At 39.2% G+C, this 27,224-nt stretch overlaps 2 protein-coding genes across 3 annotated transcripts; one reads left to right on the top strand and one right to left on the bottom strand.

Annotated features, from left to right (window-relative positions):
• Nucleotides 1–24: 24 nt before the first annotated feature.
• On the top strand, nt 25–16,554 carry LOC116317422 (toll-like receptor 2). Its single transcript, XM_031736182.2, has 12 exons — nt 25–91; nt 7,514–7,794; nt 8,660–8,816; nt 8,932–9,081; nt 9,631–9,837; nt 9,932–10,054; nt 10,179–10,329; nt 11,740–11,904; nt 12,013–12,192; nt 12,280–12,420; nt 12,497–13,005; nt 13,622–16,554. The coding sequence occupies exons 2-12, from the start codon at nt 7,515–7,517 to the stop codon at nt 14,022–14,024; spliced, it is 2,466 nt and encodes an 821-aa protein (XP_031592042.2). The 5' UTR covers nt 25–91; nt 7,514; the 3' UTR covers nt 14,025–16,554.
• On the bottom strand, nt 16,473–25,882 carry LOC120435479. 2 transcript variants are annotated; one of them, XM_039605157.1, is made up of 3 exons: nt 25,782–25,882; nt 18,311–18,345; nt 16,473–17,397 (listed from the first exon to the last, which is right to left on the bottom strand). In XM_039605157.1, exons 2-3 carry the CDS (start codon nt 18,314–18,316, stop codon nt 16,690–16,692), a joined length of 714 nt encoding a protein of 237 aa, XP_039461091.1. In that variant the 5' UTR covers nt 18,317–18,345; nt 25,782–25,882; the 3' UTR covers nt 16,473–16,689. The 2 variants fall into 2 exon arrangements, with proteins under 2 accessions (XP_039461091.1, XP_039461087.1); XM_039605153.1 differs by lacking the exon at nt 25,782–25,882 and adding an exon at nt 18,870–23,137.
• Between the last annotated feature and the right edge of the window lie 1,342 nt (nt 25,883–27,224).

Below are 27,224 nucleotides of genomic sequence, written 5' to 3'. Positions count from 1 at the left end.
TGTACTTCCTCTTTATGAAGTCATAAAACACCCTTTAGCTCATCCTGTTGTCTTTAACAAGTTTCAGCCGTCAGCTCTGCAAAAATATAAGGTAAGACTTTTACATCCTAAGACAAACCATGAAAAAAACTTCATGTGGTAAAGTTTTGCTGATTGTCACAAGGTTGCTTCAGTTATTATTTTTCATTCTGCAGCAGCAGTGATGACACCATAAACTGATTCACTCTGTCACAGATTAATAAAAAGGGGAAGCACTTGAAATGAGTGCTGTGAAAGGCTCAGTAAAAGCTGTTTGCACTCCAAACTAAGGATTGCTCATTGTCTCATCCACCACTTTCCACCAAAAGATAAATATTAAAAATAGTTTTATAGTGACATACTGCAGAGTAGCTGCATTTAATGTAAAAGTTAAGGTTCAGAAAGTGTATTTCTATCGCCGGGATGGAAGAAAATAAGGACTTAAAAAATTAGAAATTACTTAGGACTTCATTGTCAATATTTAATCCTATGCAAAAGTCTCTGAGTCACGGATATCGCTTACAAATTTTGTCTGATGGTAGATACCAACAATAGCTCAAGCTAACTGAACTTTGGTGAAAATCGGGTCACGGGTCACACCAAATGTGAAAATCAGTATAAACGTTGTCATACCCACAACACTTTTGTGGGTATGATAACGGATCGTCTTCAAACGTCTTCAAACTTCATAAGCATATGTTTAGTCTTAGGGGACATGAGTCCCTGGGTTGGCTAAGCATTTGACCATAACTTTCATTTTTAGCACCCAAAGTCAAAGTTAAACTTGGAAAAAACATTTTCAAGAAATGATATTGATAAATATATCATGTGCAGGGGCATGGGGAGAGCTGTACAACACACCTTTTTATTTTTTCAATACGATCCCTTATGACATCACAATGACGCTATAAAGTTTCTTAAAATCATACACTTCATAAATAAATCCTAAAATCCCAAATTTTTACATATCAAAGGAGCCAACGGTTTGAGCCAATTCTGTTTCTAGGTAAACATAATAAAACACACTGATTTAGGATATAATACTTCAGGGTCATAGGTGAAAGCTCAGGGTCACGCAAATGAGAAAAAGTCATTTTCCAACTTTAAGCTGTTTTAAACTGTTTTAAAGAGATCTTTTTGGGGTTCTTTAAAATATTATCTTTAAATACAAAATTATATGACTTCACAATGACAAGAAAACATCAATAAACTAGACTAGATTTCCATATTAACAATGCTGACATGAGCATAAAACTGTTTTATGTTTCCCCTTCAGTCTGAGCTGACACATCTGTGACTGTATAGAATCAAAAGCCAGCTGTAATTCTTTAAAAACCATGTTGATGGTTTGAGCACAATAAATAATTGTATCATCTGCATAAAAATGGACAAATGCATTAAAATTATGTCACAAGCTATTAACATAAATAGTAAATAATGTCGGCCCCGGGACAGAATTCAAAGAAACTTTGAATTCCTGCAAAAATCCCCGGCTATGATATTTGTTTTGCTGTAATGAAACATGACCTTCACTGCAGGATGTGAAACAGATTTTTGCCATATTTATGTACATCTGTTCAGATCACATTTAGGCCCGGTTTCCTGTCCACAGCTTCATATCTGTGCTCATCTGTGGATGCAAAATCTTGATACAAATCATATTCCTTAAACAGATTGACAGGCCTTTCTTTAGAACCTCACCTTTATGTTTAAGCTAGCTTTTAGGCTTGGTGAAGGTGTTGATCCCTGTGTGTGTGTGTGTGTGTGTGTGTGTGTGTGTGTGTGTGTATTAATTTGTACAACAAAAAACTGATCCTAATGGGATATGCAGCCTGGTTGAAAATTTGCAGTGGTGTATTTGGCATTTCGGACCTGACTTTACATCAGTTTACATACTACATATTTCTATTTTAACATTTGGAAAATTTCCATATGGAAAATTCCGTATGAATCAAGTTGTGATTAATGCATGAAAAATGCACAAATATTAGACAAGTATTTGCTATATCTGGAGTGAAAGGTGCAAAGGTTCTTTCATTTCTTTTTCCCATGGGATGAACTGCTCTGTAAATGTATAAATATCAAATGCTGACAAGTCAATGCTTTGAGATGATATTTGTTGCTTCCTGCTCTGATTTCAATGCACTGGCTTTGTTCAAAGAAGATCAATACTGATAGGTTTGTAACTTGAACCTATCCGCTGGAACGTTGAAGGCAATGTAATTACACAGCAAGCAAGACACGAAGTAGGCAACATTCTTTATGTTTCACGTGCACGGGAGAGAACTGGACAGGCGCCGTTCCTTCGCTTGACCCCAGTTGCTCTCGTCCGCTCTCCCGTAACACTGCTCTTTTATTGTGGTTACATGAATATGCATAGGTTCATTAACATATGACATCTTATATAGGTATGCATGTGAACAAAGAATACCCTGAGTGTGTGTGTGTGTATCTATGTGTGTATGGGGTCAAGATGTAACCCCAGGAAGACTCCCCAAAGCTGGTGCCAGGAGTCTAGCGGTACATCTGAACAAAAGGCTCTTAGACTCAAACAGATATACGTGTGTTTGCTATACTATATATCAGCAGGAGAAGATACGGCCTCTCCTAGGAGGTGTGTGATCTATGCCAGAACACTCTGAAGAGGAGTGAACGCACTCCCCTCTTCATGCTACACAGAGTTGTTACAGACCTCCTAGGATGAGACATTCTTTCAATCTACAAATGATTATATACTTCTAAGCATATATGAGTAAATATTTCTAAGCATAAATGACAATCACAATACAAATCTAACATTTCCCCCCTTTTGGCAATTATGCTAGAAAAGTCCCCAGTTATGATCCCGTCATGTCTGACAGTGTCAATGCAGCCATTTTTATACTCAGCATAAGTAAACGTATACAGTTTGACAAATGTATTAGCAGTTATCCAAGTTCTCATTGATCTCTTCAATGGTAAACTGAGCAAACAAATGAATTATTAATTGTCAAAAGAGAAATTAACATTTTCAAGATCACTCCAGCTTGGTGGTGCTCCTCCACAAGACATGTAAATTGCACGTCTCTCTGCAGAGTGGTTTAAGTTCTGCAGGGCGTCATAAATGTCTCTTCCAGTTGTTTCCATCACTGTTCATAGGACCAGAGTCCAAATGTATGTAGAATAAACAGTCAAACATACCAGTTGGTTTTGTTGTTTGTTAACATGGGTCTCAGCTATCTTGAAAGCTGCAGACCTCTTCAGCACTCTAGTTTTATGGCCTCTACCAACCCCCATCACCTCACTTCAGGCCTCTGTCCTGTGGGGGATATTTATAACTCCTCCATTGTCCATCCTCTGCAGGAAAACCCCTCTGTGGAAAGGGTGCTGGATCCAGTTATCTTACTGCTGTTTATGATCCCAGCAGTCTTCAGTGTGCCATCGTATGCACAGTATAGTGACACAGCATTAGGTGATGTTCATAGGAAACTGCTGTCATCACCACCATAGTTTCTGGTTCCTGTGCTTCTCACAGAATCATGATGTCATCCTTGGACTCCCCCTGCGCTGTCGATGGAGCTTGGCACGCTCCCCTCATCCTTCAGGTGCCCGTCTGTCATCCACAATCTCCTCTGTTGGCCTCTGGAAAGCCCCCTTGGCACAGCTCTCATTCCAACGCAGCTTCGTGGTCCTTGCTGTAGCTCCAAAGTCTGATCTCATGATGGGCCCCAAACAGCTCGACCTTTGACCTCAACCACTGCCTGGACTGTCAGCTCTGCCTGGAATGGGCTCTCGCTTCTCACTGGGCCTCAGAAGATTTCTCAGGAGATTCCTTTCAGCAATACTTTAACTGCTGCACCTGTATTTCCTTGCTAGGAGGAAAAACTTCTACTTGGAAAGCATGTAAAGCATCATCAAACCACATTCTTTAGTTCAGTGAGCTTCATTTATGGACCATCAAAGCCTCATCTGAACATGGATGCACCACTTGCATAGGTTTAATACCCGTAAATGAACTGTTAATCACACAAAGTACTGCAAAAATCATAGAAAACATTGTTTAATGTTAATTCTGGACCCCTCCTCTTGACGCATGGACACTCCCATGAGTCAACTCATCAAAACCAGATTCCTGTCTGAAAGAAAAAGGTTAGCTAGATCATGTCCCAGGCACCCTCAGGGCTTCACCTCCTCTGGAGTAGCTCTGTAACCCTGCAATAAAAGATGTTAGTGTGTCTTGTATATTAAGTTTGCTTAACATCTGGCTCCGCCTGGAGCCATCATACACACCATCATGGCCTGGAAAACAAGATCTGGAAGTGAAAATAAACTTCACACCTATAAACAACTGTATCATAAGAGTAAAGCATTCAGCGTCAACAGGACAAGTATCATGTATCATGTATTTACACTTCATTAGTGTAAATATTTGCCTATTTTACTTCATCTCATATGTCATTGTACTGTATTTGAGCAACCTTAAGCTTAATGCAGATTACTGTTAACAACTGGTTAAAGTAATGGTCTGGAGCACAGGCTGTTGTCGATCAGGGCAATCTAAAGAATCATCTAAAACATTTTGTGTCAGCAAGGGGTGGGGGAAGCCATTCACCAGAGCATAGTTTAACTCCTGCTGATGTGGGCTGGCCTTCTCCACACGCTCTTCAAGGCTGCTGTTTTCCTGAAAACTTCATCTCTTCCATTTATAAGCATGCGATTAACCGCACAGCTCAGGTCCGCGTGAAACCCGCGCGACCATGCTCGCGTGAACCCGCGCAGCTAAGGAGCCGTCACTTTTTTTTTTTTCCTCTTTAAATAACTTGCGCTCCCAGGAGCGAAGTCCAGCATAAACGTCTTTCACGCTCGGACGCATTCCTGGTTGCTTAGGAACCCATGATAACAACAACAGTCAGCGTCACAGACCACGCGTTCTACTCCGCACTCACTCACACAACAACAACAACACAAAATAGGCCTGTTGTCCAGCACAGTCTGGACTCCGCGGAACTTCTCAACGCCCCACAAAGCGGCGGAGAACCAAAAAAAAAAGTTCGAACTGCGCACCTCTGCGACTTAATGCTTCTGTACAACAACTTCACTGAGCGGTTTTGTACATCGCCCCACTAAGACGGCGAATTTTAGCCCCACTAAGCGGCCACGAACAACGCCCCACACAGCCGGCGAAGACGTACAGTTATAGAGATGTACTCTAAACTTACTCGGTGTTGCTTAGCGTGTAATATCAGCCTCGGATCCCGCCGATCGTCATTCATCGAGGAGAGAAAACGGACAGCTAATCCACCGGCCCGATGACACGTCAGGGTTCTCTCCTCGTGAATGCCGACTCCAGGGATCCGGCTCGAAGGACCAGTTAATGATAGGTTTGTAACTTGAACCTATCCGCTGGAACGTTGAAGGCAATGTAATTACACAGCAAGCAAGACACGAAGTAGGCAACATTCTTTATGTTTCACGTGCACGGAGAGAACTGGACAGGCGCGTGCCTTCGCTTGACCCCAGTTGCTCTCGTCCGCTCTCCCGTAACACTGCTCTTTTATTGTGGTTACATGAATATGCATAGGTTCATTAACATATGACATCTTATATAGGTATGCATGTGAACAAAGAATACCCTGAGTGTGTGTGTGTGTATCTATGTGTGTATGGGGTCAAGATGTAACCCCAGGAAGACTCCCCAAAGCTGGTGCCAGGAGTCTAGCGGTACATCTGAACAAAAGGCTCTTAGACTCAAACAGATATACGTGTGTTTGCTATACTATATATCAGCAGGAGAAGATACGGCCTCTCCTAGGAGGTGTGTGATCAATGCCAGAACACTCTGAAGAGGAGTGAACGCACTCCCCTCTTCATGCTACACAGAGTTGTTACAGACCTCCTAGGATGAGACATTCTTTCAACCTACAAATGATTATATACTTCTAAGCATATATGAGTAAATATTTCTAAGCATAAATGACAATCACAATACAAATCTAACAAATACCCTGGAGCCATAAGAATGGAGGCTGTTATTTGCAACATGACTGAAAACGTCATGTGCTTATGCTTTAACAGATGAAACCATTTGGTGTAGTACAGGGGTCTGCAACCTTTAACACCCAAAGAGCCATTTGGACCCAGTTTCCACACAAAAGAAAACACTGGGAGCCGCAAATACTTTTTGACATCTAAAATGAAGATAACACTGTATATATTGTTTTTTACCTTTGTGTGAACAACTAAAGTGTGTTGCTTATAAAATCCATGAAGTGCTACAGAGAAAATTACATTTTATTTATGTAATTAACACATTTTGAACTCTTAAAGAAATATAAAAAAGCAAAGACACCCAGCTGAACTAAAATGATCCATGTAGCAAACAAAAACTGTCGTGAGCCGCCACCCTTATATCGCCTTTGGGCTTTTGGAGCCTTGACCTGACTTTTAAAAAATAATTGGAAAAAAAAGCTCTATGCTGCTAAAAGATGAAAAATAGATATTTGCAAAATTCTGCCTAAATATGTATGTTACCAGGTTAATGCGCGCGGCGGGGCGTGGTTTGCAGCGCCGCTGCATGGGAGGCGGACGCACCTGAGCGGCACCCGCAATCACGCCTCGCCGCCTTAACGTCTGCGCTATCTGTGCTGTTGTGTTGGTATGTGTCGGGCTGTGAGCTGAAAAGCTACAGCCGGCTGTATGCGTACAGCAACCGTGTGTGAAAAGTGCTCAATAAAGAGATGCTCAAAAGCATGTTCATGCAAACATCGTTGGGTCTGCCGTGATATGTTTACAATGAGACTTCTGCTCCCGAACCTCTGCGCACAGAGTCCGCAAATTGGGGCTGTACAAAGTCACTTTCATCTTTACGCAGGACTGTAAGCTGTCATCTGTGAGGTGTGAGCGGTGTTTGTTTTTAACATAGTTCACGGTGGAGAACAGCTGCTGACATAATGTGGATCCGAAGATCCGTAATTGGCCTATCTGGGGTTGAAAGTCTCGATAAATGCTTCGTTTCTCATGGTACACGGCTTCCGCGAGTGTGGACGCTTATTTTGAGGGATGAAAAAAATAATAGAATAGAATTTTATTTTTATATTTGTTTAGGGCCTATCACAATAATCTTCCAATTTAGAAGTACAAGTTAAAAAAAAAAGAACTAACATAAATAAAATACACTTCAGCTAAATACTTCTAATTTATTTTCTCAAACCACGCGGAGCCGCAGTATAAGGACTAAAGAGCCGCATGCGGCTCCGAAGTCGCAGGTTGCCGACCCCTGGGATAGGGTGTGTGACAAGCTGAAGACATCTCTGTTTTCTGATAAGGCCTTTCACTTTTGCAGAATTGTGTTGTGAATGAAACTTTTTAGGCTTCCTCTTTGAAATTGTGCTTCTTCCCTGTTGTTCTTTCACTTCTGTGTGCGGGTCCTCTGCATTCTGAGAAGTATGACTCACTTTCTCCTTGATTTATAAATCCTCTCAAACACAGCTTCATGTCCTTCACTGATTTCATGCAGGATGAGACGTCCAACCAGCTGCTCCTCCAGTCTCCTCTTCATCCTTGTCCTCCTCTTCCTCTCCGAGAGCTGGGGCCAGAGGTTGAACACAGACAACAAGAAGCCATCCTGCGATCACTGCAACCAGCAGCTCTTCTGTAACTGCTCCCACAATGGATTCACCAGTGTTCCCAGTGTAACGGGCAGTGCCTTGAGTCTTGATCTTTCCTTTAACAAAATAACAGCTGTGACCAATGATGACCTGACGGGCCACACGCAACTGAAGGTTCTCGATCTCCACGGTAACACATAAAGTATTGGTTGAGTGGGTGTTGGTGGAGGGGCAAGCTGTGGTGATAAAAAAAAAAAAAGTGAGAAGAATACCAACAGCTAACTATAGAAAAGTTTTGTTTGATTGCATTTTATTTTGAAAAGTGAGACTATTTCAGCCTTTTTATCTGCTTTTTCTGAAACTAGCAGGATCATCAGCATAGCTCACAGGACAAAATACTGGTTTTGTCTACTCACTCTGTATTGTGCAGGTATTGCTGCAAGTTAAAGTTTGAGAAAAATCAAGAGATTTTTTTTTAATTATGGGGATTTGTGGATGCACGTTTTACTCTTAAGGGATGTAAGTTGAAGCCAGAAGTCATGTTGTAGTGATAGTCCGACTAGGTGAAAGTTTACCAAACTACATGCATTTGGATTTGTAAATTGTGCACGTTGAGGGACACTGTGGCCATGAAACCTTGTCGTGAAATTTATTTTAAAACATTAAAAAGGTGATTTCAGGTTAAGTGCATGGCATCATCACACTCTTACTTGAGGACTCTGAGGGGAAAAAGGTGGTCATGCATAAAATGTGAACTATGGATTTATCTTCAAGTATGAGGGTTTGGTGTCTTTTGCAAGTTTTTCACAATCAAAGTCTTGTCATCTATTTAAATATTTACTTTAAAACAACATGTGCCATGAACAAGGGCTCCCAATAATGCCAGGTTTCCAGTCATTACAAAAACTTTATCTGCTACAGTAATTTTTTACTTGTTTGTTTTCCAGTTGCTACCAAAAGACTTGTCAGAGCTGTGGGATTTCAATTCAGTGGTTAATTTTCATCAATAAAATGTGTTTACAATTTGTTTTAAGATAGATGTTACTATCCTCCAGGTAATGGCTTAGCTGAGATCCATCCATCAGCTTTTGACTCTCTGTGGAGCCTGGAACAGCTGGATCTCTCTTACAACCAGCTGACTATGCTCAACTACAAATGGTTCAGCAAGCTAGAAGCTCTGCAGCAGCTCAACCTACTCAACAACCCATACAGGTAAGAAGCTAAAGGTACCAAAATTGTGACAAGACAAAAAAAAAAACAAAAGAAACCCATAAGTTATTATTATTATTACATTATGATTATTTTCTTTTCCTCTGCTCTCATCTAGTTACCTCGGTTCTCCTCCAGTATTTGGGGCCCTCGTCAGACTAAGGAAGCTGGCCCTTGGAGGTCCTTCTCTGAATGAGCTCAGGAGAGGAGATCTGTCTGGAGTCACCCAGCTGGAGGAGTTAACTGTTCATGCAAACAACCTGACCAGGTTCGCACAGGTTTTGGTTGTGATGTTAAGTTACTGTCTTTACTAGTGGTGGTAGCTTCAAATTAGTATCCTATATTCTAACTGCCTTGAGTCTTTTATATTTATGGTTAACTGTAGTGAGGCTATGAAAACATTATTTATTGGCGGCTATAGATGGCTAGAAGTAAGTTACTCAGTAAGTTAATGAATCAACACACTTTATGAATTTTCTTTGCTATTGCAAAATTGGACCGTTTCCGTCGCAACTTCAGAAATGTGTGTCAAATTAATGAAGAATAACTAAGAGACATCTTTAAAGACTCCTATTTAAGGCATAACTCTTTTATATATAATTTCAGTTATTTAAAAAAAATTACTTTTTTAAAAACAGTTTGTTGGTTATGGTCTATTTTTATGGATTTTTTTATCCTTATTTCGGCTAACAATACAACACTTCTCTATGTGCTTTTACAAAATATACAAATCAATATCTGGTGCTTTTATTATTGTGTATACTGTCTTCCTTTTCACATATCTTCAACTTTTAGCTTCTGTATCTTGCTTCTGCAGCTATGACGCTGGTACATTAGCACACATTTGGCCGCTAGGTCATGTCACTTTGAGTCTCCATGGTCCATTTCTAACAAATGTGACCTTGGCTGGGGCTATGATTGATGATGTGTCATATCCTGAGACACCCATCATTCTGAAAGACATCCATTTGATCGGAGTTCAGTCTGTTCAGCCCTTTAGTAAGGCAGCCAAAAGGAGGATCAGGTATGGACATTTCACTTCTACTTGGGTAAAACTAATATTGTAACAAACTGGCAAACAAACCAACCTATTCTTCCTCTGTGTTGTAACTCTTCAGGTATTTGACCCTACATAATGTTTCTGTGTCTGATGAGGCTATTGTTGACTTGCTGGTGGTATTAGATGGAGTTCCACTGACCAAACTTACCATAGAAGATGTCACACTAACGGGCGAAGGCTGGTAGGAAAAAAGCGCATTATCTTTTTGGCATATGTCCCAGTTAGCAACTGTGATTCAAAAGAAATGTTGGTGTATTATACAGGAAATTGAAAACAATGAACTTGTCTTTTTTGGTTGGGGTTAGGTGGGAGAAAGCTAGCAAAACTGATCACAAAAGCATAGATGAGTTCCACATCCGTAACGTTGTGATTCTGGATGTCTACAAATTTACCTCACTTCTACAACTGGGTTTTCTGCTGGAGTATCCAAGAAGGGTGTCTGTCATAAACGCCAAGGTAAAAATCATGATCTATATGGTCTGCATCATCTACTGCATATCACTAATATCAGAATTCTAAATAAAATATCTAACATTGTGTATAGTATTAGTTGTATAATTACAAATAAAATATAGTAATTTTTAATTGTGACACAAGTGCAATACTTCGCTTTTTGTGTATAGTATTTACCTTAGAGGTTGTGCTACCAGTGGTATGGAGATTATTTTGTTTGCCTAATAATTTAGCTAATCAGTCTAACCCTGATGGTGTGAGATTTGGCAAATAGTATTCTGTGCCAGTCTCTAAAGGGACCAACCCTGTAATGTATGCTGCTTGTGTAACGTTTTGGTGAACAACTCTATGGAAAATATTGATTAGTTTACTCTCTAGAGCCATTTTTTCAGAATATCCATACAGTGATCAACTATAATTTTGAAAGCCTTGAGTTCACTTTTTACAGTTGAAGATGGATTTTTTATGCTGACAAAAAACAAAACTGTAGTCAGATGAAATAAAACAAATCTATGTAATGGAACATAAACAGACACCTAGATGGTCTATTTATTTTGTTACGTATCTTTAGGTCATCTGTGAGTTTGGCTTGTGTGGAGTTTGTGTGAAGATGTGGATAATTTTCAGATCAGCATGTATTCAAGAGAAAGGTTTTAGCTTATAAGTTTTACTTGTACATATTGGTTATACATACCATAGATGAAGATGGCCATTTGGTCTAGAAAACTCTTGTTTTTTTTTCTCTGACATTAATGTAGTTGATATCAAAGCCAGAGATTTGTTGAATTATTTAGTGATATTAACAGAAGATTGTATCAACACATCCTTTTCATTTTAAGTTTTCCTTACAGAGTTAACCTCTTCAGGAGACATAAAATCAAACTAAGGATATTTGCAAGCATGTTTATAATGGCCTGCAGGGTAGTTGGATGTTCTTTCAAGTTTCTACATTAATGTTTTTTAACTGATAGTTGCTACAATATACTTTGTTCATACACTGTTTTCTGCATTGTACATGGAAATGGAAATGACTGCCAAACATGACCCATTTTCCTGTGAATGCAATATTTACATCCGTCCACCCATTTTCTTTAACTTGGCTAATCCAGGGTCATGCAGGGGCCCGGAGCCTATCCCAGCTGTCATAGGGTGAGAAGCAGGGTACATCTCGGACAGGTATCCAGTCTGTTGCAAGACTAACAAAGAGAGACAGATAACTATTCGTTTTCACAATCAGACCTGCGGCTAAATAAGAATCAACGGTTTACCTAACATGTCTGTCTTGTGGAAGGATGCTGGAGTTGTAATGCAAACTGGAGGAAAATACTAATCGAACTAGTGCCTCCCCTCACCTTACAGCTTCCCACTGTAGTCACTGCAGTCTTATTGATGAGTTTTGGCTTTTTCCTTCAGGTGTTTGTGATGCCTTGTCTTACGTCCCATCTGCTGAAGAACCTGCAGTACCTTGACCTGTCCGACAACCTTCTGACAGACCTGACTCTGGTGGAGACACTTTGCGGCACAACACAAACTTTGATGGACATCCGAGTTTTAAACTTCAGTGGAAACGCTCTGAAGGTGAAGTATAAAACTTTAATAAAATCTGCATTACCTACAAGTATTCAAGAATTCTGAGGATTGATGATGACAAGTGCTTTCCAACTTTCATTCCCCATTTCTGTCCAGTCTTTGTCCACCGTGAGCCGACTGGTCACAAAGTTCTCTAAACTGACACACCTGGACATTAGTAGGACCGGTTACAGCTTCATGCCCTCAAGCTGTCCTTGGCCTTCCACCCTGCGATTCCTAAACATCTCCGGGGCTAAGTTCACAGCCATTACCCCCTGTCTACCCAAAACCCTGGAGGTATGAAGACCATGTATTAATCATCCAGATTGACCTGGCAACCTATTTTTTCTTTTCTAATTTCACCTTACGCTTTATTCTTTACAGGTGCTGGATTTGAGTAACAACAACCTTAAAGATTTCACTCTACTTCTGCCTGTACTCAGGGAGCTGTATCTCTCTGGCAACAAGTTTCTGAGGTTGCCTTCTGGGCTATCCTTCCCCAATCTACAAACCCTGACCATCCAGGTAATAAGTCAGATCATATGTTTATGCTTCTGATCCTCTTAGTGTTTCCATTATGACACACATTTTATTTCCACAGTCAAATACCCTGAACATGTTTGGCAAAACAGACCTCCAGTCATACCAGCGACTCGAGAACCTCCAGGCTGGTCAGAATAAGTTTGTCTGCTCCTGTGACTTTGTCAGCTTTGTCCAGTTGGAACTCCGAGGAGGTGGCGGTATAGAACTGACAGATGGAGTGGACAGCTACATCTGCGACTCCCCTTTCTATCTACAGGGACAGCCAGTGGATCAAGTCCGACTCTCAGTTGTCATGTGCCATCAGGTTTTGTTTGTGTCAGTGAGCTGTGGCTTGGCGTTGTTTGTAGCCATTCTGCTATCTGTGGTGCTGTGGCGCATCCATGCCTTTTGGTACCTCAAGATGATCTGGGCATGGCTCAAGACCAAGCGTAATTCTCGACAACGGCAGCAACGCAGAGATAAGGCAGACACAGAAGCCCTGATATCCTTCGATGCCTTTGTTTCCTACAGTGAAAGAGATGCTGGCTGGGTGGAAAATTTTTTGGTACCTGAGCTAGAGGAGCCAAGGTAAGTTCAACCATTTTTGTGATATTATTTGACATAATTTCAGCCAACGTGTCCACACTGCCATTACTGTGTTCATCAGTAATAAAGGTTTCAGTGTAGTTTTTCTGAACAAATACAACTATCTGGCATTTTTAAAAGGGTAGTTCTGACATCTGACAATGAAACTGCTCTCTGTGTGAATGCTGAATGATGTAGGTAACTAGAGCTTTTGTTTGTAGCTGGCTATTGTTACTGAGGGTTAAGAAGACAAAATTGAGTTTCAAACATAATTTAATATAAATAAACTGAAGCACTTCCAAACTGGGTATTTCAACCTCTTTAAAAAGCCTCCATTTTTTAATATAATCAAATTTTTTGGTGATGCAGAACACTTGACATGGAAGATCTTTGATCAAGATCCGAGTCCAAAACAGTGTGTTATTAAAGCAAGTTTAATCCAGTTTTTAAAATTCTTGCGTTAACCATTTTTTAAATCATAGAGATTTAAACTCATGAAATGGTTGCAAAACTTTTAAAGTGTATTAAATATTTTGATTGTGCAGTCTCTGGCTTAGATGCTGTTTATCACATTAGAAAGTAGAAAGACTGAAAGCTGCTTTTTTCTTCACTTCAACAGCGAAAGCAGCTCTGGGACTAGGTCGGCATCCCACCAGCCATTGACTCTCTGCCTTCACAAGCGGGATTTCCTTCCTGGACAATGGATTGTGGACAACATCATGAATGCTATCGAACGCAGTCGGAGGACTGTCTTCATCCTCTCCGAGAATTTTGTGCAGTCTGACTGGTGCCGCTATGAGCTTGACTTCTCTCACTTCTGGCTTTTTGATGGTCATGCCACTGGTGAGGCAGCCATTTTGATCCTACTAGAGCCGTTGTCCAAGGATGACGTCCCCAAACGCTTCTACAAACTGCGCAAACTGATGAGTTCCACCACCTACCTAGAGTGGCCACAGGAGGATGAGAAGAGGGAGGAGTTCTGGAGGAGTCTGCGTAATGCTTTGAGAGGAAACGATAACTAAAAGGGCAGAATATGATAAAGAATGAGAAGAAAAGGAAAAGAGTTGGACAATAAGGGATACAAGAGAGGGATAAATAAAGTCAAAGTAAAGCTGTAGCATTTTAATTCACTGATATCCATTTTTTTCATTTTTCATTACTGAAAATCACAACCCAAATTTATTCCTGTGTTTTGGAGAAAAGCAAAAAGGACGGGGTTGTGGTTGATATCAGTTTCTGTCAGTCCAAGGAGGTGGCCTCCTCCACCAACTAGGACATCATTGTCACTAGGGATGGGAATTGATAACAATTTAGCTATCCCAATTCTTGTTTCACTTATCGATTCTCATTGTCTCCAATTTGAGAGTCACCACCATCTCTAAGCAGCATATCAAAGACATTAAAATCATACAAATTAATTACATGCTGTATGCTCAAATGTTTGTACATGTCGGAGGCATTTTCCCTCTTTGTTGTGATCAGTTTTGGGATTATTACTCAAAAAAGGTAATTATTGCACATATTGCAAAGAACACTCTTCTTTAAAGTAATGCAGTACATTACTTCATTACAACCAGGATAAAGACGTTCGTTATACTACTCATTACTTTAATTTTACTATTCAAAATGATCTGAAAAACACTTTCATATTATCACCATTCACAATATAAACCTGAGGCTACAGCCCTAAACACCAACACAAATCCCTATCCTGATGACACATGTAAGCTTTCTCTTAGTATTTAGGTATGAACACAAAGTCAACAGCACAAATCAAAGATGAAAACAAGCACAAAGTGATCACCTCAGTGATTCTATTTTAGAAACTTTAACAGGTAGAAACAGAGGTTTTTGCCTGTTAAAATTCAGCAGCAGCTGGCTTCACTGCAAATGACACCTCACTTTAGCATGGTCCCTGGCTTGGGTTAGCATTTACTCAGCTTTAACATCACTCTGGGTTCTTGCTAGCTTAGAGGTAGCATGCTGTGCAGGTGCTTGGGATGAGCCAAAGTCGTGTTAACAGTATAATGCTGTTGTTTCTCTCCTGGAGAAGTCTCCAATTTACCATTGTGCTCTCATCATTGAATGCTATAAAAGTAAAAGTAGAAAAACACATTTTCTTCCTCATTTTAAAACTTAAAGCATGCTTGAGTAAATTTTCTATTAAAGTATGATGCTGTCAAGTTAACATTAAACACTGAATGAACGTGTGCCTCTGTAATACTTTAATCAACAACAAATTCTAATGAGTCAAAAGCAGGGTGTTTTTTGTTCATTCAGTGCTTAAATTTCAAACTATATCAAATGCTTGGATTGTAGATGTGTAATATTGAAATATTTCATCCAGAAAAACTTAAAGTTAAAGCTTTTGGAGCTGTAAAGCTTTTAACTGTAGGTGTGTTAACCATGATGCTTTGCCAAACATCACAATAAATTATTTGTAATAAAGACAAATTACAATAAAATGAAACCTATAAAAACATACATCTATTTTCATTATCTTGTAGTTGTTTTTAAAATACACACAAGTACAAGTGACTTTTTATTCGTCATGTTCCTTCATCATCTGTACAATAATTTACAAACAGAATATCAATCAAAATATACTTGCAACCTTCCTTTATGAAAAAGAGGAAAAGTCACATTAAAAACATATTTTAAAGGAAGTGGGACAGCTCAGTGTTCAAACCTAAAGTCCAAAATGAAACAAGAACTGAGCTGAAAATGTCATATTAAAAACAACAAGAACTAAAAAGAGTAATGTTTTCATGGTCCTGGATCTTGGACCCAGGGTTTATGAGCTTCTAAGGTTCTTTTTTATTTAATGTATTTATTTATTTTTATTTTTTTTTGCTTTTAGTCATCAGTCGTGTTTCTTAATTCTTCTTTCTTTGGGAGTCCAGTTAGTTGTTGTTTGTTAATTAGATTTGGTTTCTTGTGTTTGCTTCCGTTACCTTTAACCTCTGAGATGTGCTTTGTATAATGTTTAATCTTTTCTTTGAGTCTTTTAATTTGGTTTATTATCAAGTGTCAAGTATTCAGGTTAGTGTTCTTCTCAGGTTGTTTCCTGTTTTACTCTGTAGGTTAGTTTTCTGTGATATCTTGTGTTACTTTACTTCATGTCTGTCATTCACCTGATTGTTTCCAGCTGCTGATAATTAGTCTGAATCTCGTCTCTCACGTGTTGTTGTGTTTACAGCCTTAGTATGTCTCTGTTGTTGTTGTTGTGGCATCTGTCGTGCGCCCCTTTTTAAACTTCCTGGAGGAATCTCCTTTTTTTTCCCCTGGACTTTGTTATTGGTGGATTTTTACAGAAGTCTGTCTCCTATGGCTGGCATGTGGATGCTGTCAGTTCACAATCTGTATAATATTTTGTCTCATCACAATCAGATTAACACCATTTCTGAGCACATATTAAACAGCTATGGTAAGACAAAAAAACAACAAGATTTTAAGCAGATAAACTTAAATATGGAACAAAAATACAATTTATTTCTTCACAGACACAGACTCACAAATGGAGAAGTTCACTATTAAAATTTCTCGTGATTACAAAGTTGGTTTGAATAACTCTGTACCAAGGTTGTTATAGCAAACTAAAACTAGGTTTTGGGAACAATTACAATTAAAATTACATGTTTATTGTTGTTGAATATATGTTGAGCTGCTTCTTCCTGGTACAGTTGTTTAGTATGTGGATGGGTATCTGTCGAGAGCCACATCTTTTAGTGTCCGGGCAAAAATGCGGACTTTGTCTTTCAACAGATGGACTTTATCATAAAGACAATTTATGTTTATGGTAGGGTGTTTGGCGAAGTGGACATTGGGTAGCTTCTCACATTCTTTTTCTAGTCTGCTGTTGATCTTGTTGATGGTGTCACAGTGCATGTTTTTCATTGGAAGTAGGGCTGACATGACCACTCTGCTCTCGGGGAAAGTGTTGGAAGCTTTCTCTATGACTCCTGTGAGAGATTCTGACAGTGTGTCCTGCTCTTGCCTCAGCTGACTGGAGCCAGTGTGGATGATGATGTGAGTTGGAGTTCCCAGATGCTCCTCTGACAGAAGCTCAATGGCTTTTTGAGTGTTTGGACAATCAAATTTAGCCACTTTGTCCCTGGGGAAAAGTTTCTTCTCACGTATAAATTTTCCATTGGAGTCAATGAGGATGACGATGTCATTCTGAGCCCTCTCTTCTGGTTGTGAGGGGTCATGGTTTTGACCTACATGTGACCTTGAGAGCATCTCTCTCAACACCTGGATCTCTCTATCTTTTTCACGAAGCTGTTCTTGTAAAGCTTCTACAGTTTGTTCCTCTGTTTCTTCTTCACTTGAGTCTTCCTCATCGGTCTGGTCAGCATTGCCATTGAATGGAGGGGCAGCTGTGTCTTCACCGCTCTTATAAACAATATACATCAGCATCATTAATATAACATGCAGACTGATAATTACTAATTATATACAGGATACACACACAGTATATGTGTGCTACAAGGCTGTAGTAAGAAAGGGTTGCTGCGACACCCCCTGTTGGATTGCAGAGGATTAGCATGGCCACAACTACTTACTATAAAGACTGAATATGGAAAAGCAATTTAGTTTTCTTATCTTATTCTGCTATATAAATTCTTTTTTTTAAGGTCAGGCATGGTTTGCCTTTTGTCCTGTCTCTCTGCTTTCTCCCCTTCCCTCGTCCCCCACTGGTTGCAGTGATGCCTGCCCCTCCTTAAGCCTACTTTTGTTTTTCCATTAGAAAGGATGGAAGAGGTTTTAATAGGTTCTGTCATTAAGTGCTGATTCATATGGGATTGAGAGATTGTTAGGTTTTCTTTCTAATAATGTCGGTACTTTACCTTACAATAAAAACCACCTTCAGGTGACTGGATTGGTGCCACATAAATAAAATGAATTTAGATGTTTCTTCATGAAAATATGAGATCATAAACTTAATTTATTGTTTATATTATAATTGTAATTGATTGATTGATTCAAATTCAAAATGTCTTTTTTCAGCAAATGTGGTCAGGCACGTGACTGAACACCACCTAAAACTTGATTTATAGTAATGTAATGAACTACCTGTTGCTGCTACGCAAACCTCAACACCTGTCTAAAGTCTATCTGGCAGTATTATGCTGTTTAATCACAGCCTTTTGGTTAGAAGGAGCTGAATACTGCTGTAATAATCCTCAGTATCTATTTTGCTAAAACAATTGCTATTATTCCTCTTCTGAAGGAGCAATAATATCAAACACTCAGCAAAAACCATAAGAAGCTACTAATACATGATTTAGCATATACAGCCACTTACCGCCATCTTGATGCTTTCCTGTTTTCAGATTTATTCTGAAAGAGAAAAATCATGTTAGGAGGACAGCTGTAGATACTCTCACGTACTAACACAACACAAGTATAAAATATACAGGAGGAGTTATGTTATAGTACAAAAAAATCCTCCTCTTCAGACTCAATTAGCTCGTTTCTGATCAAATTTCAGCCCTTTTATTAACAGACCGTTCACTAGACTGTGGAACCCACCCCACATATGTTATTAGTCATTTCGATTTAATGTTAGCTCACTTTACCTTCCTGACATAGACACGTGGAATAATAGAGAATAAGGTTCAACTCGGCACACAGTAACACAAAAAACAAAAACACAAAAAACAAGTCATACTTTCTGTTAAATGAAAAAAGGAGGCTGACAACAATTTTAAAGTGAAAGTAGCTCAAAGAAAAATATAGCTGGAGGGTTTTTTTCTGAGCTGGAGCAAACATTTTTGTTCTATTTTTAGATCACATTTTTGAAGACATTTAGATTCTACACCATCCAATTATTCATTAAAAAAGAAAGAACATGAGCGTCTTACCACAGCTTTACTTGAAGAGATCAGACAGGACAAGGCAACCTCAGCTGACAGAGCTTGACTGACTTTCAGGTAGTGGTGGTGGATTATTTTACCGTTTATCGGCTGATGGCGTGGCCCTGACTTGTTTTGCAGGTTCTTTTGTACTCACCCAAGAATATTTCGTTGCACACATCTTCAACAAGTTTTTCAGCATAGCAACAATAGTTATAGTGAACAAATGCTTAAAAATGAAACTGAATGTGCATTACAGTCACACAAAGGAAGAACTGAACTGAAAAACTGCCTATGGTGGCAACCAGTGCATGCCCATGCTACAGTATTGTTTGGCCTGTGATTCCAGTTTATTGCTAGGCAACACGATGATGTCATAATATATAAGACATACAGAAATAAAATTGTCCAAAAGATTGATCAGTTTAGCAGGCAGATTGCTAAGCAACATGATGATGATGATTTATAAATAATCTGGTTTATAGTGCTCTGCTTTCATTTACGTTTGACAAATACTGAAGGTCAAAAGGACTCTTTTAATGCATGTTATATGTTCATACTCTCTTTAGTCTCAAGTTTACTATTGGCAGAAAATCACTTGAATATTCCATTCACACCACATGTTGATGTTAAAGTGCAAGATTCCTATACGCCTCTTCTAATTAGCACCTTGGGCAACAACAACCTACATTTGTTTTAACATGTGACAAGGTATAAATAAATAACATTACATGAACCTGACCTAAAGTAAAGCAGCTCCAGTGTAGCAGGTTTCACGGCTACACTCACAGCAAAAAAATGAACCACATCCTTATTACAGTAACACCAGTAAATTTCCAGTAAATGCCTGTTGAATACTTACAAAATATTTAAAGACCAATCCCTTAATAAAATGTATTTTAGTTGTAAGATAAAATAAGATGGCCTTTATTAGTCCCAAAGTTGGGAAATTCACATTATTAGAGCCGCAGAGCGGACAGAGCACGAATAAATAGACAAAGGTTAATATAACAACTATCATAACTACACGTAAGCAACAGAAGAAAAATTTCCAGTAAAGTATCATTCTTCTTTTGTTTTACACTTTCTTATCATCTGTCCTGAGACTCTGCTTTTTTTGCAGGTACATTTATTGTAAAAAAACAAAAAAAACAACAACAAAAAAAGTGATATTTTGTTTTGCAGCCCCTCAATGGGGTTAATTCTGGGAAAGGGAGTCCAGTTCTATCTGGAAAGCTTATAATGTAACATCAAGGCAATGATTGATGTCCACCTTGCTAAGAAAGTGTTTGAAGGGGGAACTGATTGACTCACCACATAAAGAAAAGCTAAGAATGGTCAAGGGAAAATATTGCAGAATTTCGAAACTCAAGAGTTCACCTGAAACCTTGGCTGATTGTGACCTACACCCGTTTTCACACCTTGGCTCTTGTGATTAGGATCACTAAGGGATCCTTTGTCCCTCTTGGGGGGACACTCCCATAGGCCTTAAATCTGGGACTTTCCACTATTTGATCCTGGAACTGAAGAAGCTTCTCGAATTAGAGGCGAAACATCTTCAAGCAACTTAAAGAAGTCCAGACGCTTTTCTTTCCAAGCTCCTTAGACTACGATGACCTGAATGACTGAGAACCTTCACAGACATATTGTGGAATCTATTCATCTGATGAGACTGAAGTCACTTGGATGTCTGACGAAACGTTTACCCAATACAAATTATTTTTACTATATCAAATGTTTTAGAAGTCAGACAAGTATATCAGTATATCTCATTCTATTCTAATCAGCATTAAGTATAATTAACTATCGGCAAAATCACATATGATTTTATGTTTTATGGCTCCAGATTTTGTGTTTTGTGTGATTCTGTGTTTAACCACTCTTTCATTTAAAATAATGTATAATGATGGGTTGGTGACACATTTCTTATCTTCATCACATTCCTACAGATGCAAATTCAGACATTAGAACAGTGGTTTTCATTACTCTAACTCATTTCTTATTTCCCATATTCACCAAACTTATAGTTTGACTTTTCTTTGATTAAAAATATAGATGATTTACAACTAACAGGAAAATTTGTGTTTTAGCACTCTGATCATTTTTACCACATAAGGATGGATGTTAAGATCATCAGATGTGATGTCAGGAGGAAGCCGGGGGGCTTTAATCTCTTTGTCTCACTGCTCTCAACACTTGGGGTTCTCAAATGGCATAGGTGTTGCAATAGGTGATGATAGGTGTTGAAATAGTTGAAAAAGTAGTAAACATAGGAAAGTTTGCACTGTCACCTTTTCTACTTCTTCTATTTCATCAGTGAGACAGCAAATTTTAAAAGGAGACTTACTGAGCCTGCTTTTAGCCTCATTCCTTCAGCACTTTGGTGGTGTTTAATGGATATAGGTTCAAGTGAAACCTAAATATATATTAAAAAAATAAATTTACAATGTTTTTGTGCTTTCTCTTTTAGTATTATGTAACAATATAAAGGCACAGAGGGCAGTGAAATAGCTTTTGATTGCTTACAATGAGAACATTTTTTTTAGTGAATATCCAAAAGCATTAACTCCTTTCATTAACCACAGATGATCCAAGATCAAAGAAAAGAGAACAGATTGGTCAGTAGGTACTGCTTAGATCTGGGGTTTAAGTTTTGATGGCAATGAACCCCAAAAAAGATCAGATTTTATTGTTTTGTTATGAGGGTTGTTGCTTGTAGTGTGGAGAAATGGTCACTAGGGGGAGCCAGTGGTGTATTATTTACAGCCAGAGGAGGCGTTCATTCCAGCAACAACCTCAGAAGAAAACACAAAAGTCTCACTGCTGTTTTTATAGTCTGAATCACTTTCTTATTTTATCCTTTTCCTTATTTAGAGGCCAAATTTCGATTTTAAGATAAAGCCCAAATATGGTGAATATGGTAAATGAGGAATCGCTGTGATTCACATCCAGGGAAGCGCTGAATTAACAACTGGGCAAAATGTCTTTATTTAAATAGCATGATATCTGAAAAATGCCTAAAATGTTAGTTTGTTCCTCTGTATTGCCATGCTTTGTTACTTCCATGCTTCTGTTTCAAACTAAATCCAAGCAAACATCTTGTATGTAGATGTTACGTTTGAAATATTATGTTCAGAAATACTGAAAATCAAGGCTTCTCCAGCTTTAAATGTGGTCTGATAGTCATGGTTCACTGAAGACCATAAAAACTGCAGACAAAAATGAAGATTTTAACTTTTGAAACCATGTAAAGCAGAGTTACAGTAACACCTTTTTGGCTGGAGTGGAGTTTCTTGCTAAATATAGTGTTCAAACCTTTACTTTTTTAATAACTTCACAAAGACAAACAAGATACTGATGCTCTGCTGTCTGCACATTTAGTTATAACCAAAGACTGTTCAAGTCCACAATTATTTATATTTTGTAGAAAAATGGGAAATAGATGCAGTAACATGTGCAAACATACATGCAAATGCAGTATATAACACACAAACCGAGGTTGTACAGTTCTCACAAGTTTTACAGTCAATATTTGGACAGTGAGGCGGCTTTCTTTTAATTTCTTTAAGTAATTTTCAGGAATAGTTCTCTGAGCTTCTTAAAGGACATTCAAAGCTCTTCTTCAGATGTCTCGGTGCATGCTAGGTAAGGAAATCCCAAAAAGTTGATCCTTATCATCTAGACATAGCTTTTTCAGTGAGAGAAATGTTTCGTTACTCATCGAAGGGACACTACGTCCGGATGAACAGAATCAACTTTGTGGGGGCCCTTCTTTAGATGGTTCTGCTTTTTCTACTGTTCCCTGTTAGGATTATCCCACACTGCTTCAACAATGTTGACTATGATAGTGTTCCACTGTGGGTGTTTTTTTCATTTTACTGCATTAGCAGTGTGCTTGTCATACTGAAGAATGAAGCTGTTGCCGATCAGACATTTATCAGATGGTTTTTGCATGGTGGATTAAAATCTGGTCTGGCACTTTTGTGTTCATAATCCATCCATTTTGACAAGATCTCCAACACCACTGGATGAAATGGAGCCCCAAACCATGACAGAGCCTCCACCATGTTTTAAGGATGGCTGCATACTGACAAGTTTAAGGAATCAGACCTGTAAACACTCATTTTAAGTCCAGTTCTTGTGTAACATGGCACACTCAGACGATCTGGCGAAGTGTGATTGTGAGCGTTGGTCTTAAGCTGGGCAGACACTGTGCGATTTTTCTAGTCGCGTTATTCAGCTTCTGCTCAAACTGCACGATTGACTCGCAGGGGTTATAAGTTCATAGGTCACGATGCAGGTTCTCACACTATACGGCCCGATGCTCTGATGCGACCTGAGTGCTCACACTGTGCGTCCATAAAATGAAGGTTATAACAGAAAATCTGTCGCTCGCTCTCCCTCTCTGTCTTTTACTCACACAGACACGCACACCACCACCATCAACTTTGCTAAATTGCTAATGAAAGACATTGATCAGGCAGCTGTGATTGAGCAGTGGTGTAGATCCAACTATTTTCACGGTTGTTGTGGTCGTGATAATTTTGTGATGCCACATCGAAAAGACTCAGATGAGCTTTCCAAAGTTCTACAAGTGCCTCCATCGCTTGTGTCCAGATCACACGCTGCACTGCTGTGCTACTCCGTCTTTTTCACCGACATTTATGTGTTTGCAGTGTGAGCGGCTGCGGTGACACCCTCCCGACCAAGCGATTGATGATCGGGAGCTGGTCGTGAGGTGTTAATCGCTTCTCGTTACCCCATGTATACTACACGATGCACGACACATGATGAAGGCCAAACTCAGGCCGATCAACAAAACGGTCACACGACTGAAAAATTGGCTCAAAATGGGCCAAAAATCGCACAGTGTAAGCCCAGCATTAAGAAGCCGGCAGTTCAAATTAAATACAGGTGCAGCCTGTCAGCGTTGATGCGGCGACTCCACCCAGAGGTGGAAACACCGGCACTGAGGAAGAACCCAGCACTCCCCTGGACCATGACAGTTTGTTGAAAAGTTCTGTTATGTGTTATGATCGCAAATTTTGAAGCCAATAACATACCCTTATTACGCTAATGATGTGGAGGTCCAGCTTTTCAGATCCAATTAAAATCAAATCAATTAAGATCCTATGGAAACTAGTAGAATTCTTGTATAAGAGTTTAATACACAGAATCATATGAACAGCAAAACCGTACATTTTACAGCAAAATAATAGCAGAAAGCAAAGCTGTTGTTGGGTATTTTCCATTCCTTGTTTTTTACTTGATTAAATTTAAACTAACTTAAATTTCCCACTTCTACAAATGTCAACATTACCCCAATTATCGATGTAATATGTTTGTCAATACTTTTCCCAATCAGGTGTCAGTTTGCACTTTTTTCTTCTTTTAATCTCCGACACTTGTGTTACATAACTTTCTGGCGCTACTCCATAACTTCTGAGCGCTGTTGCCAACATCAATTATTTTTAATTGGGTCCCTTTGACAGTTTTTATGGCCAAAAGTCCGCAAAACTACAGATATCAACCATACTGCAAAGAGAAAACAATTAATCCTCCTGACAGCTTTGTTGGGTTTGCTGCCGGGGGTGAGCTACTATATCCATTAAAGAGGGGGTTTTCACAACTTTGGCAACCGGAGACGGGCAAAAAGTGTCTCAGGTGCACTTTCAGGCGGGCAAAATTTTTTTACTATATTGGTTAGAGATGGCTGGTTCACCACCTTCTGGCAGCGAAGACAGGCAGAGAGACTCCCAGGTGCATCTTAGCAGAGCCAGGTTTATTTAACCCTTTGTTCGGACTTGTTGGCCATAATACAATCAAAGGTTACTTATTGATCCTAATTTCAGACAGTATTGATCACATATGCTCATACAACATTCACGCTCATACAACACATGGCACAAACTTCAATAATATAATTGTGGATAATATTTGACCTAAATATGTGGGTCTTGTGATTTTAAGCATTTAGGTTAATTGCTTATCACAGTGATTCCATTATATAAACACTCCAGTGTAGGTATATATATATATATGTGTGTATATATATATACTCCTTCCATTTTTGAAAGCATGCTTTCCTTACAGCATTATTTCTCACCTGCCTAAAACTTTTGCATGGTACTGTAAATCAATGGGGTTCTGTCAGGACAAGCAAGGAAAACATTGGTTGCCTTGTCAAATCTAAAACTAAAAATATATTAAAACTTATTAAAGTAAATCAATCTCTCTTCTTTTATCTCAGACAGTGCTGTCATAAAGCTCTAAATCATTCAACATCATTAAAATGGCGATAAAAACTAACACAATCATACACCTGTGTCTTCAACCCGCTGTTTTATTGCCATTTTAATGATATTTCGGCACAGTTAATTTACGAAAACGCCGTCACAGCTGTCACCGAAGGCCGGAAGAAACGCCTTTTTTTTCACCGCTAACCGGTGTGCCGCTCACTGTGTACGTCACAGCAGCGTTTAATGACCGTCGTATTTTTTCGCCGCTCATACCGAGGCGAAAAAACTGTTCTGGGGGGGTTGTCGCCGACTTTTACGGTTTCCTTATTTATTAAACGCATTTTGTATATAATTTCTTAACCAGAAGTGGCGAGAAGTGGCTAATTTAGACCTACATGACTTTCCACACATAGGGTTGAAGTTTGGCCGCGGCTTCGCTTTTGCCCGGAGCAACCAATGGGTTTATGATCGCAGCGCTGCGCGTGCTATGTGACGTCACGTTCCGTGTCGGTGCCAGATGGCACTTCTTCTAAAAACTTTAAACAGTTATTTCTTACATCAAAGACAGAGTTAAATACGTCACTAGTTTTGAGAGCAGGGGTCCATACTGTAAATGAACTTTTAGACATCTATTCCTTCATTTTATTTATGCACATAAGAGCGAGAGAAAGCGTCCACCCACCTTCCAGTCCGGCTTTTCCAGATGCTTCTCCGCTCAGACCATAGCTGGACTGGCCATCGGGCATACCGGGCATTTGCCCGGTGGGCCGCTGGCGATTTTTTGTTTTTATGGGCCGATGGATTTTTTTTTTTTTTTTTTTTTTTAGGAAGGGTATATATAATGAAAGGTGTTGGATTGGCCAATTGGTCATGATCGACTCTGGGCTGGACCAATTACAGCCGAGGAGGCCGGATGCACCCTCCCCCTTGTTTAGCAATCTTATAGACGAACTAAAGAAAATGGAGAACAAAAAAAGGAAAGGAGGTGTTTATGAAAATATCACTAAATCTGTCATTTATTAATTTTAATATTAATTAATGATCATGTCTCACCTCTAGTGTTCTTGGTCTTAATTTAAGGTTTCTACGATGTGTTGTAGATAGTTCAGGAGGTTAACTCGACCAAGCAGTCTTTTTGTTTCTGCTATGTACTGTTTAAAATCCAGAATAGGGAGGACGGTGTAGGTTTAAGTTTATTAGATTGATACATATATACCAACGAGGCAGTGTACATCAAAGCAGTTGTTTTCATGCAAAGGCTTTATGGTTTTTCCTATAGCGATTGACAGATCACGTGACTTTCGCGCATTGCATGCCGGGAACTGGTGGCAAAACAATCCAAGTACCGCATCAAATGCAAGCATTTGCAGCACCGCAAAACGTTCATTCTCCGGTTCCAATACCTTCTTGGTTGTACAAAACTAAGGAGAACAATGCCGGTCCGTAGAAAGACAGACTCGACAAAAAGGCAAAGAAAAGATACGAGGAAAAAATCAAAGGAGGGAAAGGGTCAGACCCTTAGGAGCACACAGAGTGGACAAAAGACGTCAGGGTGCTGCCCAACTTTCACCACGCTCAGATTTATAATTATACGGTTCTTGGAGTGAGTGCATACACTCATGAAGTTTTTAGTAACTTCAGGTCACTGCAACAAGCCCAGGTACAGTTTACCAACGGATGGGTACAGGACCTTGAAATGCACTGTGTAGAACGAAAGACCATCGTACAAACAAAGGTAAGTTTACCAGTCTCACAAATCGTCGTCATAAATACACGTTCGTTACCGTTTATTAATATAACCTTTGAGCTCAACGGTAATTAATTAGTAGTGGAAATAATTTCTGGTACGCATTACAGAAATGTAGCAGTGACAATAATATTGTATGCTGTAATCGTACTGGACAATTAGTGCTACAAAACAACTGTTTTATCCTGTGAATAAAAGTATATGTTTTTGTCAATGTACCGTGGTAATAACAGAAGCGAAACGCAATATTGTGTCAGGACAATTCACTATTTATGCACAATAAATAAAGGAGCATAGCGCGACAATTTCTGTTCAGCGCCAGACGTGCTTGTAACCTATATCACCAATTATGTTAAGAAAACTGACGTATTAACTACT

Source organism: Oreochromis aureus, linkage group 3 (genome assembly GCF_013358895.1).
Source record: "Oreochromis aureus strain Israel breed Guangdong linkage group 3, ZZ_aureus, whole genome shotgun sequence".
In the NCBI taxonomy this organism is placed as follows: domain Eukaryota; kingdom Metazoa; phylum Chordata; class Actinopteri; order Cichliformes; family Cichlidae; genus Oreochromis; species Oreochromis aureus.
The sequence above is the reverse complement of the archived record's forward strand: the minus strand, read 5'-3'. Positions and strand labels throughout refer to the sequence as shown.

What these genes read in the sequence shown, in the direction of transcription:
- LOC116317422 (XM_031736182.2), top strand. Translation starts at nt 7,515, where the DNA reads ATGAGACGTCCAACCAGCTGCTCCTCCAGTCTCCTCTTCATCCTTGTC. An exon ending in GAAGGTTCTCGATCTCCACG is followed by an intron (nt 7,795 to 8,659) that starts GTAACACATAAA and finishes ACTATCCTCCAG; the next exon opens with GTAATGGCTTAGCTGAGATC. An exon ending in TCAGTGGAAACGCTCTGAAG is followed by an intron (nt 11,905 to 12,012) that starts GTGAAGTATAAA and finishes ATTTCTGTCCAG; the next exon opens with TCTTTGTCCACCGTGAGCCG.